General features: G+C 39.4%; 1 protein-coding gene across 1 annotated transcript in view; it reads right to left on the reverse strand.

The window, feature by feature from the left end:
- Positions 1-1100: 1100 nt before the first annotated feature.
- MRPS6 (mitochondrial ribosomal protein S6) overlaps positions 1101-12574 on the reverse strand; it is a 74318-nt gene continuing 62844 nt past the window's right edge. The window contains exon 3 of the mRNA XM_038388726.2: positions 1101-1686. Within this exon, the coding sequence (XP_038244654.1) occupies positions 1506-1686 (181 nt within the window). The 3' untranslated portion in view covers positions 1101-1505. The remainder of the gene's footprint in view (positions 1687-12574) is intronic.

Raw genomic sequence — 12574 nt, forward strand, 5'->3', positions numbered from 1 at the left:
AAAACCATAATGTTCACACTGGAAAGCACCAATTATGAAGAAATGGGTACATACTGTTGTGAACCAGCTTTTTAATTACACATTTTTTTTTTTTTTACACACAAAGCCTGTGATTAATAAAGCATAAACACTTATTTAGGCATGCATGGGGCCAGAAAAAGTTTGCCTTTGCTTGGTGTTGTAGGTTTATGGTCAATATTTCTATTCTGAAGAGCAATAGGGAGAATAGCAGGATTATGACTTTTTCTCCCCTTTTGCTGGTCACTTTTTTTTTTTTTTTTAAATAAAAGGAGAATTTGTTCTTATCTTTCACCTCATTTTTAATCAAACTTCTTATGGCTACAGCATCACCTTTGAAAAAGTGAATCTCTGCAGACTCCGGGAGCAAGATAACAAATTTGTTCTTTCCTTATAGAAGATCACTTGCAGAGCAGTATCACTAACAAACCCCTCCAAAGTCCTGTGGGAATCAGAGTTCAGTTCCTGGGTTGGTCTCTTGATCTCCAGTTCAGCAAGAGTTGCGGGGGGGCAGCGGGGGAAGAGGAGGAGGGTTTCCAGATGCAGCATGCCCAGTTGAGGAGTGTCCTCTCTAGCTAAGTAAGCAACAGTGTTTATAGACTTTAGAAGGAAACCACAGCTCATCTCCTTGATGGGAAAAATGGTGGATGCAATGAGAGGACAGGGTAAATGGGGGGAGGAAGAAATGGGGATTTCCTAAGGGATCTAACAGTCATAGAGGACCCCCAGCAGGTAATACTCTAGTGGTAATACCTACCACGTCTCCCCTTGTCTCCATCAGTACAGGAATAGGGGAAAGCCAAAAAATTAGTTTATTTTGTTTGAAATGTTTCTAAATGTAAAATGTCAGGTGGCTCCATCTTACAGTAAAACAAAGGACAATATCTTGCATTTTTCTGCTCACACTAGTCCTGTCATTCTCGGAACTGCCATCTGGAAGTATCTACCTTCTTTCATAGACAGTGTTTATTTGTACTTAGACCAACCCCTTGTGATTATATTCAGAAGAGTAGGTTAGAATGCCTTATGGCAGGGTATAACATTTCCCTGCACCTTTTATAGTCTTCAACAATAAACAAAGCTTATTTCAAATCACCTTCATTATCTTGTTCAAAATAAAAAAAATCGTACCGCTATACAATATATATTGTCGAACAGAGCTTTCTTAATCTACTGTGTACAAAGTCCAAAGTAATCTTACTGAAAAAAAAATTGCTATTTTTAGTCTCCTGATGGATAGACAGAACTTCATCAGATGTAATGCTTTACAAAGAAAGCCAATCAATTTTCAGACTAGTCATCAACTATTAACATAAGAATACAAATTAACTTTATTTTACAACAAAAAAGAAAGCTAAAAGTTACATTAACTCCAGATGCCATACAACTACAATAGATGACTCTGTATGTAGACAAAAATTATGACCACAGTTGTATCCGAAAGCAGGGCTGAAATAAAAAGATTTCAGATATGATCTTTTGGATACTCATTTTTTCTTGGTATATAGTTTATCTTCATAGTTGACTGGGATTATGCCACCACATTCTTCTGTCTTTGATACTGGATGCTTTAAAAAAGTAGGTCTAATTACATCAACATCACGTCCTAAATGGTCCATCATCGTTGAAACAATCGTAGTTGGGCCATCAAAGTCTACCAAAAAATACCTGTAATGGAAAACACAGAGATACAATAAAACAAGATATATGCACTGCAAAAGCTTTTATTTATACCATCATTCTGTTGGAATTGTAAAATCAAACTCCCAATTATCTACGAGGAATATCTTGTATTTTGTTTTTTGAACTGTTTTTAAAACAAAGCTCAGTAACGTTATGGATTTAAAACACAGGTAAATCAATTTATATGGAGCTATACAACCGAAAACAATACAAGTGGGCATCTTTCCTATTCACAGGGCACCATTTCTTGTCTGTGCACTAAAACTGGAATCAGGGGTCTGCCTCTACTTTACTCCATACATTTACATACTTAGTATATTTCACACCATTTAGAAGTCACATATTTATTTCAGTTAAACAAAATATACACTTTCCCTCTTTGAATTCAATGCATTTCTCCTCAGGGATCCTTGCCAGGTGGAGAATGGAGAGTGGAGAATCACGAACAGATGTCAGTGTCAAACATCTGAAGTTTATATATCATATGGGCAATATTTCGTCTAAATACTACCTTATAATTGAGTGGAAGTTTAAAATAGCAGCAGGAAGTAGAGAGGGAGGAGAGCGAGCGAGCTGGAGCTAGCCCAAACGAGCACAAATTCATTAGTGACATGTTTTAACTTCTGAAAACTGAGGACGCTCCATTTCTATTTAAGGCCCCTATGTCACTTCTGCAGTCACTCATTAAGTCAAGTAACTCACTTGTTCTATTAATTCATTTTTCATTTTGAAGGAATCTTTTAAAACTCCAGTGGGATAGAGCGAATGGTAAGGTCTATTGCTCTTCACAAACATATGCTAGTCCCATTTTGGAGGAGAGACTACAACTGGATGATTTATTTTTGAACACTGAAATACAATCTCATACAATTCCCATATCCTCAAATTTTTTCAGAGCGAAGTCCACGGTTCTTGCATACTTGAGTGATTTTACTGCAGCCATCATATTCATGTTGAAAGCTAAGAAATAGATGGCAATTTGGCATTGTAAATAAACTTGTAATTGTGGGGATTTTTAATCCACCAGCTTGTTTTTGGTAAGGCTTTAGCAGAGGTGAATGCTACATACAAGGAGAAAACAATAAAGGAGGATTTCCTTAACTGAGCATTCCCAGCCCCTAAATGAATGTGCAGGAATGGACACTAATAACCTTTTGTAGCAGAAGTGCTGCAATTTGGAAAACTAAATTAAAGTACTGAATTTCCCTGTATTAGGCTTGAATGGCAAAATCTCCCATGATACTACTTAAGGGACCCAATCCTGTAGTTTGTACTGAAGCAACTAGTCCCCTTGGGGCAGATCCTCAGTGCATGTAAACTGTCATTGCTCCATTGAGGTCAGGTGGAACTATGACAATTTACACCCCATGACTTCAATAGGACTAGTTATGTGAAGCAACTCCTCTCATGAATGCTACAATGAGGCCTAATTGCAAAGTCTCAGGGACTTCAATGGAGAGCAGGATTGGGCCCAATACATTTGGAAAACCTGAAATGCCTTAATACTCTCTTATCTCTAGTGAGTAAGAGAAGTCACATACTTTAGACTTTATAAAAAAAAAAAATGGGTAAAGCCTAACAATAGTGGAATAAATTACAACTCTAATGTTTCCCAAAGGATGTGCATGGCCACGGAAGAAAAATCCTATTTTCAGTTAAAATATTGACTACCTGAAATCCTTTCATAGTTACAACCAAAAAGGAAAGGAAAGCAAGTTCTAACAGATTGTACTACATCAAGGTTTGCATGCTCTTTAGCAGTTAGCAACAACATTCATTCATGAATCGCCCCACTTTTCCATGTTATTTTGGCTTTGCCTTTTTTTTTTTTTTTAATACACATTTCTAAATGCAAGTTGTGTGCTGCTTTTTACTGTGCTCCTAAAACTGCAATAGCCTTTCTCCCAAAGGCAGGTTTACTGCTTTGTGGTCTCTCACACATAAGCAGACAGTGGAAATTTCCACTGACGCACTGTTGATAAACGAAGGAGAAGTGGGGGATGGGAAAGATGAGCTGCTCCAGCACGTCTTTGTATCTTTTTCACGGAGTAGATATTTTAGCTGAAGACACAAAAATGCAGCAGTTGGGAGAATGCAATTTAGAAACAATACCAACCATCCTTCCTTCAGTGTAATAAAGCAGTAATTGCTCTGATCTATAAACGAGGGGGGGCAGGGGAGTAATAAGTCTTTTTGCCTTTTGTTTCCATTAATTTAATTGTGCTTAAACAAAAAACAAAACAAAACAATGTTAGGCTACTGTGATTCACGAGCTGATCTGGAACCCTGCCCATAAAGACAAATGTAGCTAATCAGGGATGTATATCTGAATACAGATGTAGGTATTTAAACCTACAGTTCAATAGTGCACACAGCAGCCTAACGTTTTTTAGTTTAAAGCAGTCAGCTGTGAACAGACACCCAAATATTGCAGCTACTCTTTGTCAGGTGACCAAAATAAAACCCCAGCATGGCTGAGAGGATGACAACAAGGAATATAGGAGCTAAACAGTCTTTTTGCAAGCACAGCTGGAAAATGGAGTTTCAAATCTCTAGGAGTTAGCAAAGTCATCAGGGAGAGATACAGGAAAATTCCACTCTGATTCACTGTGAGACCACAGTTATTTTTGTAACCCTGTTCTAAGGTAAATAGAAGGGTAATTTAAATACAGGATAGCAGAACCTTTATCAGCTGAAATGTCAGTGCTATCAAAGGAAGGGGGTCTCCCTTTGCATCTTAAAGTAGCCAGATTTCATTTCTTATATATCCAGGCCAAGAAATATTTCAACCTGTAGCCCAAAAATTACTCACATCTCTGTTTTCAAATGGGTACTTTGACTTAGATGACACGAGAAGCTCCTAGATCAAAGCTTGCTTTTAAATCCTCTTGGGACATAGCTCTCAGCCTAGTGTACTGTGATTGAGAGCCAAGAGAAAAGGAAGAATTGAAAGAGGTTGAGTGGTCAGCAATCTGGTTAGCTACCCAAAAAAGTTTCCACATGCTGCAAAGGAGAGAATGTTAGATACGATTAGCTCTCATGCTTTAGGACTCCTCCTTTCTTTAGGAGCTTTAAATCTAGGGGCTTGTCTACACTAACACTTTACAGTGCTGCAACTTTCTCGCCCAGGTGTGTGAAAAAAAACCCCCCTGAACACTGCAACTACACAGCCATGTTAAAGCGCTGCCATGGCAGCGCTTTAATGTTGCTAGTGAAGACATGCCCTAAGTAAACTTCCATAATGGAGAGGTTGACGGGGTCGGAGAGAGTGCAGGCTCTAATCTACAGGGAATGTTCATCAGGATTCAGAGTGGAGGATAAGAGGGGTGACATTATAATGAGAGTTACTGGATGTTTCTGCCAAAACTAACCTAAGCGAAATAGTTAATTTTGACATTTGAAATACCATTGTTAGACGTTAGCATTAGCACCCCACTGAGGCCTGAGGTCACATTATAGGTTTGTTTTTTGTCACTCTGGATTTTAAACATTGTAAAGGCTCCCAGAGAATTCTGATGGACACTCATTATTTTTACTCTTATAAATCAGAATAAATAAAATTACATCCAGATGGTATGGGTTAGTGAATAAGGATTCAACCCCTCTTTCTCAAATGGAAATACTGTTCTGTAATAAGCTGTCTGTTTAAAAATAAGTTGTACAAGGACAGCACCTAGCCTCAAAATACATAGTACTCAGAAGCAGGAAATCCTGAACAACACACTACCTGGCATTTGCACAATAATGCTTCTAATATCTGAGCCACTTTAAGAACATTAAAATTGTTAAAACACTCCTCTGAGGAATTATCCCCAGTTTACACATTGGGAAATGGAGGTACAGAGACATGAAAGGAGCAAATCCTATTCCCTGAGGAGGGGACAGAGCCATCCACTGCTGTGTGTATGCTGTAGTCCTTCCTCTACGGAAGAGGGGATGCTAGGGGGTAGAGAGGCTAGTCACACTACTTCAGAAGGCTGGAGTAACAGCTATGGAGCAGATCCACTATAAGGAGCTCCCCAAAGCTCAGGTGAGGTATTCAAACTGAAATCCTCTTCCCAGAACTCAGTCCATATGATATTCCCAGTGTCACACAGTGAATCAACAGCAGAGCAAGAAATACAGTCTAAGTTTCCTGACTTCTAGTCCTGGGTTCTATCAGGTGTTCGATTCCATTTCTTATACCCAACCCATAACCATGGTATCTGAGCACCAATATAGCAAGAAAAGCAAGATCTGAATTTGCTGTGTCAGAAAACTAATAGGCTGATGAGACATGTAGGAATAAATATAAAAACAAAAGAAGATTGAGTGGCATGTGGGCAAATAAATGAGGACTGCTACCTTTTCAAAATTAAACCTGAAAAGGAGGAAAACAACAAGGTGAAAAAAGCTGGCAAATGGCACATGGTATCTATTATGAATAACCAAAATTATGCAGTTTGCAGCAGAACTCACAAATAAATTAAATGAATTCTACAGAGAGTGTGTGGGCAGAGCTAAGAAAGCTACTGAATTCCAAACAGACTATAGAAAAAATAAACAAATATGGTGGGTGAGGCAATATCTTTTATTGGACCCAACCTTTCTGTTACACAGAGACAAACTGAATTTAAAATGTTCAGTGCTGTTTCACAAAAAACATCTCTAACAAATCTGACCTTCTCTAGGGCAAAGAGAGATACAGGGTCAGAAGCAGGATTCAAAAAACTCTGGATTCCTGGCTCCTATTCCTGTGTTCAAATCAACAGGTACTGGCTCTCTAGCATAAACAATACCACGGGTTTAAATATTAGTAGTGTCCTCCAGTTTTACATTAAAACACCAATACAGCAATGATTTAGTCGAATTTTTTCCTAAATTTACCCCAACACGCACATAGAAATTTATAGTTTTTGTAATGTTTAAAGCATACTAAGAGCTCATATGCTTCCAGCAGTTCAGAGCTGATTTTTACCCTTTGGACAAGCAAATTTTAAATTTTTTTTTTTTAAAAAAAAGCCATAATTTGCCTAAAAACCTCCCATCAAACATTAGGGGGAAAACATACAGTACCAGAAATTACAGGTATTAAGAGTGAAATTTTGTTCCTATTGAAGTCAATGCAGAAGTCCCATGGTCTTCGATGAAGCCAGGATTTCACCTTATGTATAATTTTGGCTCCCCAATGAATATCTTTATCATAAAGGTCAGATACTGTAAGTGATTAGAAAGTTATATACTTAAAAACAAAAAGGAATACAGTAAGCTGCAACTATTCCAAAATTTAAGAAATGGTATTTAGGAAAGGTAAGCAATATTTCACCCACCACAATGGGCTATAAAAGAGCTGTTTTTCTGTTCAGGATATATTTTATACATCTAGCTCTCAAAATATACACTAATATGAATTGCTAGCTATCTTCTCACGATTACTTAAACTTACAGGCTCAGTTATACCCTGAAACATAAAAGGTATACACCACCCAAGTTTCTGGGAAAACTATTACTGCTACAATGTTTGCACAAGAGATGTTTTTCAAGGACACAGCAGATTGCACAGAGGTAAATTTAAGAGGAAGACACAGCCCTGAATTTGTACCAGTTAAAGTGTTGCCCCCACCATCAATATACACGTTCTCCTTCACAGTAAATACAGTTTGCTTACTAAGATCAAGGTAACTTTACACTTCGGCTGAGATCTTCAAAGTTGCCTAGAGGATTTAGACACCCAACTTCCATTAATATTAATGGCAATTGTGTATCTAAATCCCTTATGGGCTTTGAAAAATCAAAAAACATTGAAATAAGTAGAGATCAGTTGGCTGTAAGATTCCCATTATCTGGCAACGCCCCCAGGTATTCTTAAAATACTCGTTTGCCCCTGATATACCAACAGCATTCTCTGAAGGGTGGCATGGTAGCACGATGTATCCACACAACAAACAACTGCCCTACAATTAGTCTCTGAATAAATATTTTCCTGTTTGACTCCTCTCCGTTTAGTAAAGGCATTACATTAACCTGGCTAAGTACCTTAGCTGCTTGCCATGTATATTATGCTGTATGATTTTGTGCCATGTTTCTCAGTCAAACCCAGCTTTATTATATATTGCACAAGAATATTTTACCTGTATTTTAAAATGTAATTAACTATATGGAAAAAGAATATTCAGTAAAACAGAGAGGGCTCCTACTACGGTCTGTGGACCATAGAGCACTTTTTGGTGGGATTGTTAAGAGCTGGCAGGGTCACCCTGTGCTGGCTCTCTACCATATTTCCAATTGCGAAAAACAAAATGGGTAGGAGGGGGAGCTGAAGCAAAGAGCAAAAGCAGACAGTATAATTACTGTTTTACCCTACTAGGAAAAAAAAAAAATCACACTCGAGACAATCGAAAACCCATTATATAATTTCCTAATGTTACTTTTTCATGTAAACACTCCCCGTAGCTGGCATAGGGACATTATGCCTCTATAACTGGAAGGCAGGTGGTTCATATGACGGTCACTGGGAGGAGACTGTTTCCCATGGACAATCTCTGCTAAAACGTGGCCTACACTATGAATGTTTTACTGTAGGAGTTCTCACGCTGTTTACCAGCCAGGAGGCCAAAGGTTAGTGGATTCAGCATACATCCCAAGCCCACAAGCATCTGGAAACAAAGTGAAGCAATCAACTGAACAGTTAGCTTTACTAAGAGTCGCATAAAACTGCCATGCAAGGCTTTGAAAGATTCAGAATTGTGTCCTATCCGTCTCTTCTTACTAGACACAATACCACCTACACCAGTGCTTCTCAAGCTATCTGATGTGGGGGACCGGCAATTTTTTTTCCCAATGTGCACCCAGACCGGCAGTCGATGGCTTATGGACCGGCATCGGTCCACAGACCACCACTTTGAGTAGCATTGACCTACCCCACTCATAGTAGCATTTTAGTTTCCTTCATAAATAGCTTTGGCAAAATGAGAGATGGAGCTGTGACACTTAAAACCAAGTTAATGAGACAGAAGAGTTAAACAGCATTCAAAAAGTGCCTATTAAAGGGAAGATTAATTTAAGATTTTTTAATAAAAGACAGGTTGCTGGATGTAGATTTAGCTCACTGTAATATTTTGATAAAACTACTGTGCTTTTCATACTGCGTACCATTTTAAATAAAACAATTAAATACCTTTACAAGTGTTGTAGGGAGGGAACAAAGTGATTTTAAAAGATGAATAAAGAACTGGCTTTTATTTCATATTCCTAGAATTTGCTTAATTACCAGAGTTATCCAAGATCTTAAACACAGAAAATATCTGATGGCACATCAATAATCCACCACAAATGAGTACTGCAGCACAGCTCTATCTGCTACATAAGAACAACCACAGCACATGGGGACATCCAGGGAAACACTCCCGCTTATTATAGGCACAGCTTGAACAGCACTGCCCGTTATTAAGGTTGCCCAACACTACTCACTGTACAGACCATTTTAAGTTGCTCACAACCTTGCCAAACTTAAACCGTTTGAGCTGAAATTTTACATGCTCAGTGTCTGCCTCAAGTTGAAGGTTGTTGTGTGTGTTTGTGTTATTTATTTATTTTATTTCAGCTAAAACCATTCAGACATTTCTAAAAAAGGCCAAGAAAAAAAAATATGTTTTGACCATGTTAACAATTTCTTGAAACCTCTCTCTGAACAGCTCTAGCCTCCCATGCTTTAGAGCAGGGACTTGAATTTGGCAGGGATGTGCCTTTTGCCATGAAATCCACCCAAATGAAGCCAAGTTATAAGTCTGAAAAACTGTCATTTGCACTGGCTCAGTAGAGACTTCTTAGAGTACAACAGATGATTCCATCCTCACTGAGCATGCTTGAGCCTCTCACAGCTCCTGCATGTGACTGCACATGCACCAGCCCCACTGAGCATGCTCCAGTTCAGGATCACATGGGTGAAGAGCTGGGTACTCGAATTGAGGGCAGGGAGCCTGTCTCTCCCTGTGTGCTCAATATCCCCACTGCTGGCATCCACACAGCATGGAGGAGTAAACAGTCTGACTCTAATGCAGAGGAGACAAAAGCCAGACAGGGAAGAGGGAAAGGAGTAGATTGGGACAAGACCACGAGGACTAGAAGATGGGCGAGACAGGGAGAAATTGAGACTGGGACTAGCTGGGCTTGGAGACTGGGACTTGGAGCTAGGTGGGGAAAGGGAAACTGGCCCTGGGAGCTGGTGACACAAGTGAGAAGGATGAGCAGGTTGGCTCATGGGGGGAAAGACAGAGTTGGTTAGACAAGGAGACTGAGGCTAGGAACCAGAGGGGGGAGGGGAGGCAACAGGAGCAGAGGAGGGGGGAAGACAGATCTAGCAAACAGCTTGGGTGAGGAGACATAACTGGGCAAGGAGAATGGGACACGCAATCAGGAAAGGGTTAGACTGGGGTAAGGAGCAAAACGCACTATGGAACTTCTAGTGCACAGGAGCAAGGCCCATGAGGACAGCTCGAACGTGGCACACTAGTGCAGCACAGGTTCACACCCTGGCTTGCAGCACACTCTCTCATCATGTAGATGACCTCTCTGGTTGCTGTGCATCCTTAATTTGTCCCTCCTTGTGCTTATATGCCTATGCATTATGATAGTCTTTAATTACATGATCATATATCACAGGACCCCTGCCTCATTCAGTGCACAGAATGGACCTGCTCTAGGGATGAATCTGGGTTGTGCAGTAAAGGAGGCTGCTGTTTATTAGGACCCCGACTCATTTGTTGCAGAAGTTGAAAGGTGTGTAATGAATGATCCAGGGGATTGCAGGAAGAGAACGGGAAATCTCATGGTAAAGACAACTGAACAGTGCCCTGGAGAGTTGGATTCTATCCCTACCTCTGCCACAGAATTCCTATGTCATGGTGGGCTTGTCACTTGAACCAAACTTTTTCACAGGTGGTCCCTAATCGTGTGTTCCTCATTTTTTGGAAGCCTGACTTGACCCTGAGATCTGATCTGCGGAAGTGTTGAGCACTCAGAGCTCCAACTGAGGTCAATGGGAGCTGTGCTTCAATATATAATGCAAATACCCTGAAAAGTCAGGTCCTAGGCATCTCAAATTGGACACCCAAAATTAGTAGATACTTTTGACCTTAATCTCTCTGTGTTTCAGATTCCCATTTTACAAATGGGGATAATACCACCCACAACATCCTGTGAGATGAGTGAAGATAAATTAATATTTGTGAAACATTCAAAAACTACAGTGTTGAGTGCCACAGGAAAACTCACAAGGAAATTAATAATTCTGCATTCAGAGAACGGTTTGAATAGTGTGCAGTAAATAAGGTCTGCGGCCATATATTGAACAATGAGAATAAAACTTAAAACACTGAATAGTTGCTCATTCAGTAAAAAGAGAGGAGTACTTGTGGCACCTTAGAGACTAACAAATTTATTTGAGCATAAGCTTTTGTGAGCTACAGCTCACTTCATCTGATGCATTCAGTGGAAAATACAGTGGGGAGATTTATATACACACACACACACAGAGAACATGAAACAATGGGTTTTATCATACACACTGTAAGGAGAGTGATCACTTAAGATGAGCTATTACCAGCAGGAAGGGGGAGAGGGGAAGGAGGAAAACCTTTTGTGCTGATAATCAAGGTGGGCCATTTCCAGCAGTTAACAAGAAGGTCTGAGGAACAGTGGGGGGTTAGGTGGGGGGGGGAGAAGAGAAATAACATGGGGAAATAGTTTGTTCACTGTCCATCCTGTGCACTGAATGAGGCACGAGACAAATTAAGGTTGCACAGGCAAACTTAATTCTGTCATTTCCTTACTTCTAGGTGCTTGACTTTGCAATTTTAATGTTCTTTTAATATAGCTGTTTGTGTGCAATTGTATATAGTGCCAGAAACATTGCATGGCAAGTGTCAGAAAATGCAGCCCCAGAGCTGAAGAGGCCACAATTCATTTGCTAGATCCTGTGAACAGTTACTTTCATGTTTAGACAATGAGACTAAACACTGGACTAATGGCTTGCAGGACTAGGCAATGTGCCAGTGCATAATTACAAACACCAAGAATGAAGGGAGGAGGAAGATGATGGTCATACAGCGCTGTTGCTTTGGTTAGCAATATGCACATCATGGAGGTTTCAAGGTTTTGTTTGAGTGGGGGAGAGGAGGAATTGTTTGTTAGTTTTGTTTCTCCCCCTCAAACTGGCAGAGATCACCTCTCTGACTTTACACAGGAGAATAAAAAGGTCTTCTCAAGTGGGACTGAATTTGTGAGTCAAACGTGGGGAGAGAAACTGAGAAAGGCTATGCTGCTTAAACATGAATCTTTCAAAGTGTATGTGATTTTCCCTTTGTGTGTACCCAATCTATCCAAAGGTTAGTTTGCATATTGGCTGGCCATCAAATTTCACATATTTATGTGAAAATATTAAGAAAAATGTATCTAATTGTTATTTTGAGTACTGTATACAGGCACTATGTAATACTCGTTGCCTAGCAACACTTCTCAATCCTTTCAGAGAAGCAGCATTCATATCAGAGATAGTCTCAAATAGTTTAACAGCAGCAAAGCACAGGGTTAAGCAATCAAAAGGATGAAATCTTCGTTACATTCTCACTGCATCCAGGAAGAGAGTTTATATTCAATATAATAATGCAGTATATCACATAAATGCATTCTGTAAAAATTATCCCCAAAATAATCAAGTCATTATTATACTTCCTTCAAATTATGCAGACAGATAGTCCTCTTTAATAAAAAAATAGCATTATGGAAACAAGTACGTCTTACAGGGCACATATGGCAGCTAACAGTTCAGACATGTTAGAATAAAAAAAAAAAATCACTACTGCCAATTAGTATTGGCATTTCATTTACAGTCAAT

This window comes from Dermochelys coriacea, chromosome 1, assembly GCF_009764565.3.
Source record: "Dermochelys coriacea isolate rDerCor1 chromosome 1, rDerCor1.pri.v4, whole genome shotgun sequence".
Classification (NCBI taxonomy): domain Eukaryota; kingdom Metazoa; phylum Chordata; order Testudines; family Dermochelyidae; genus Dermochelys; species Dermochelys coriacea.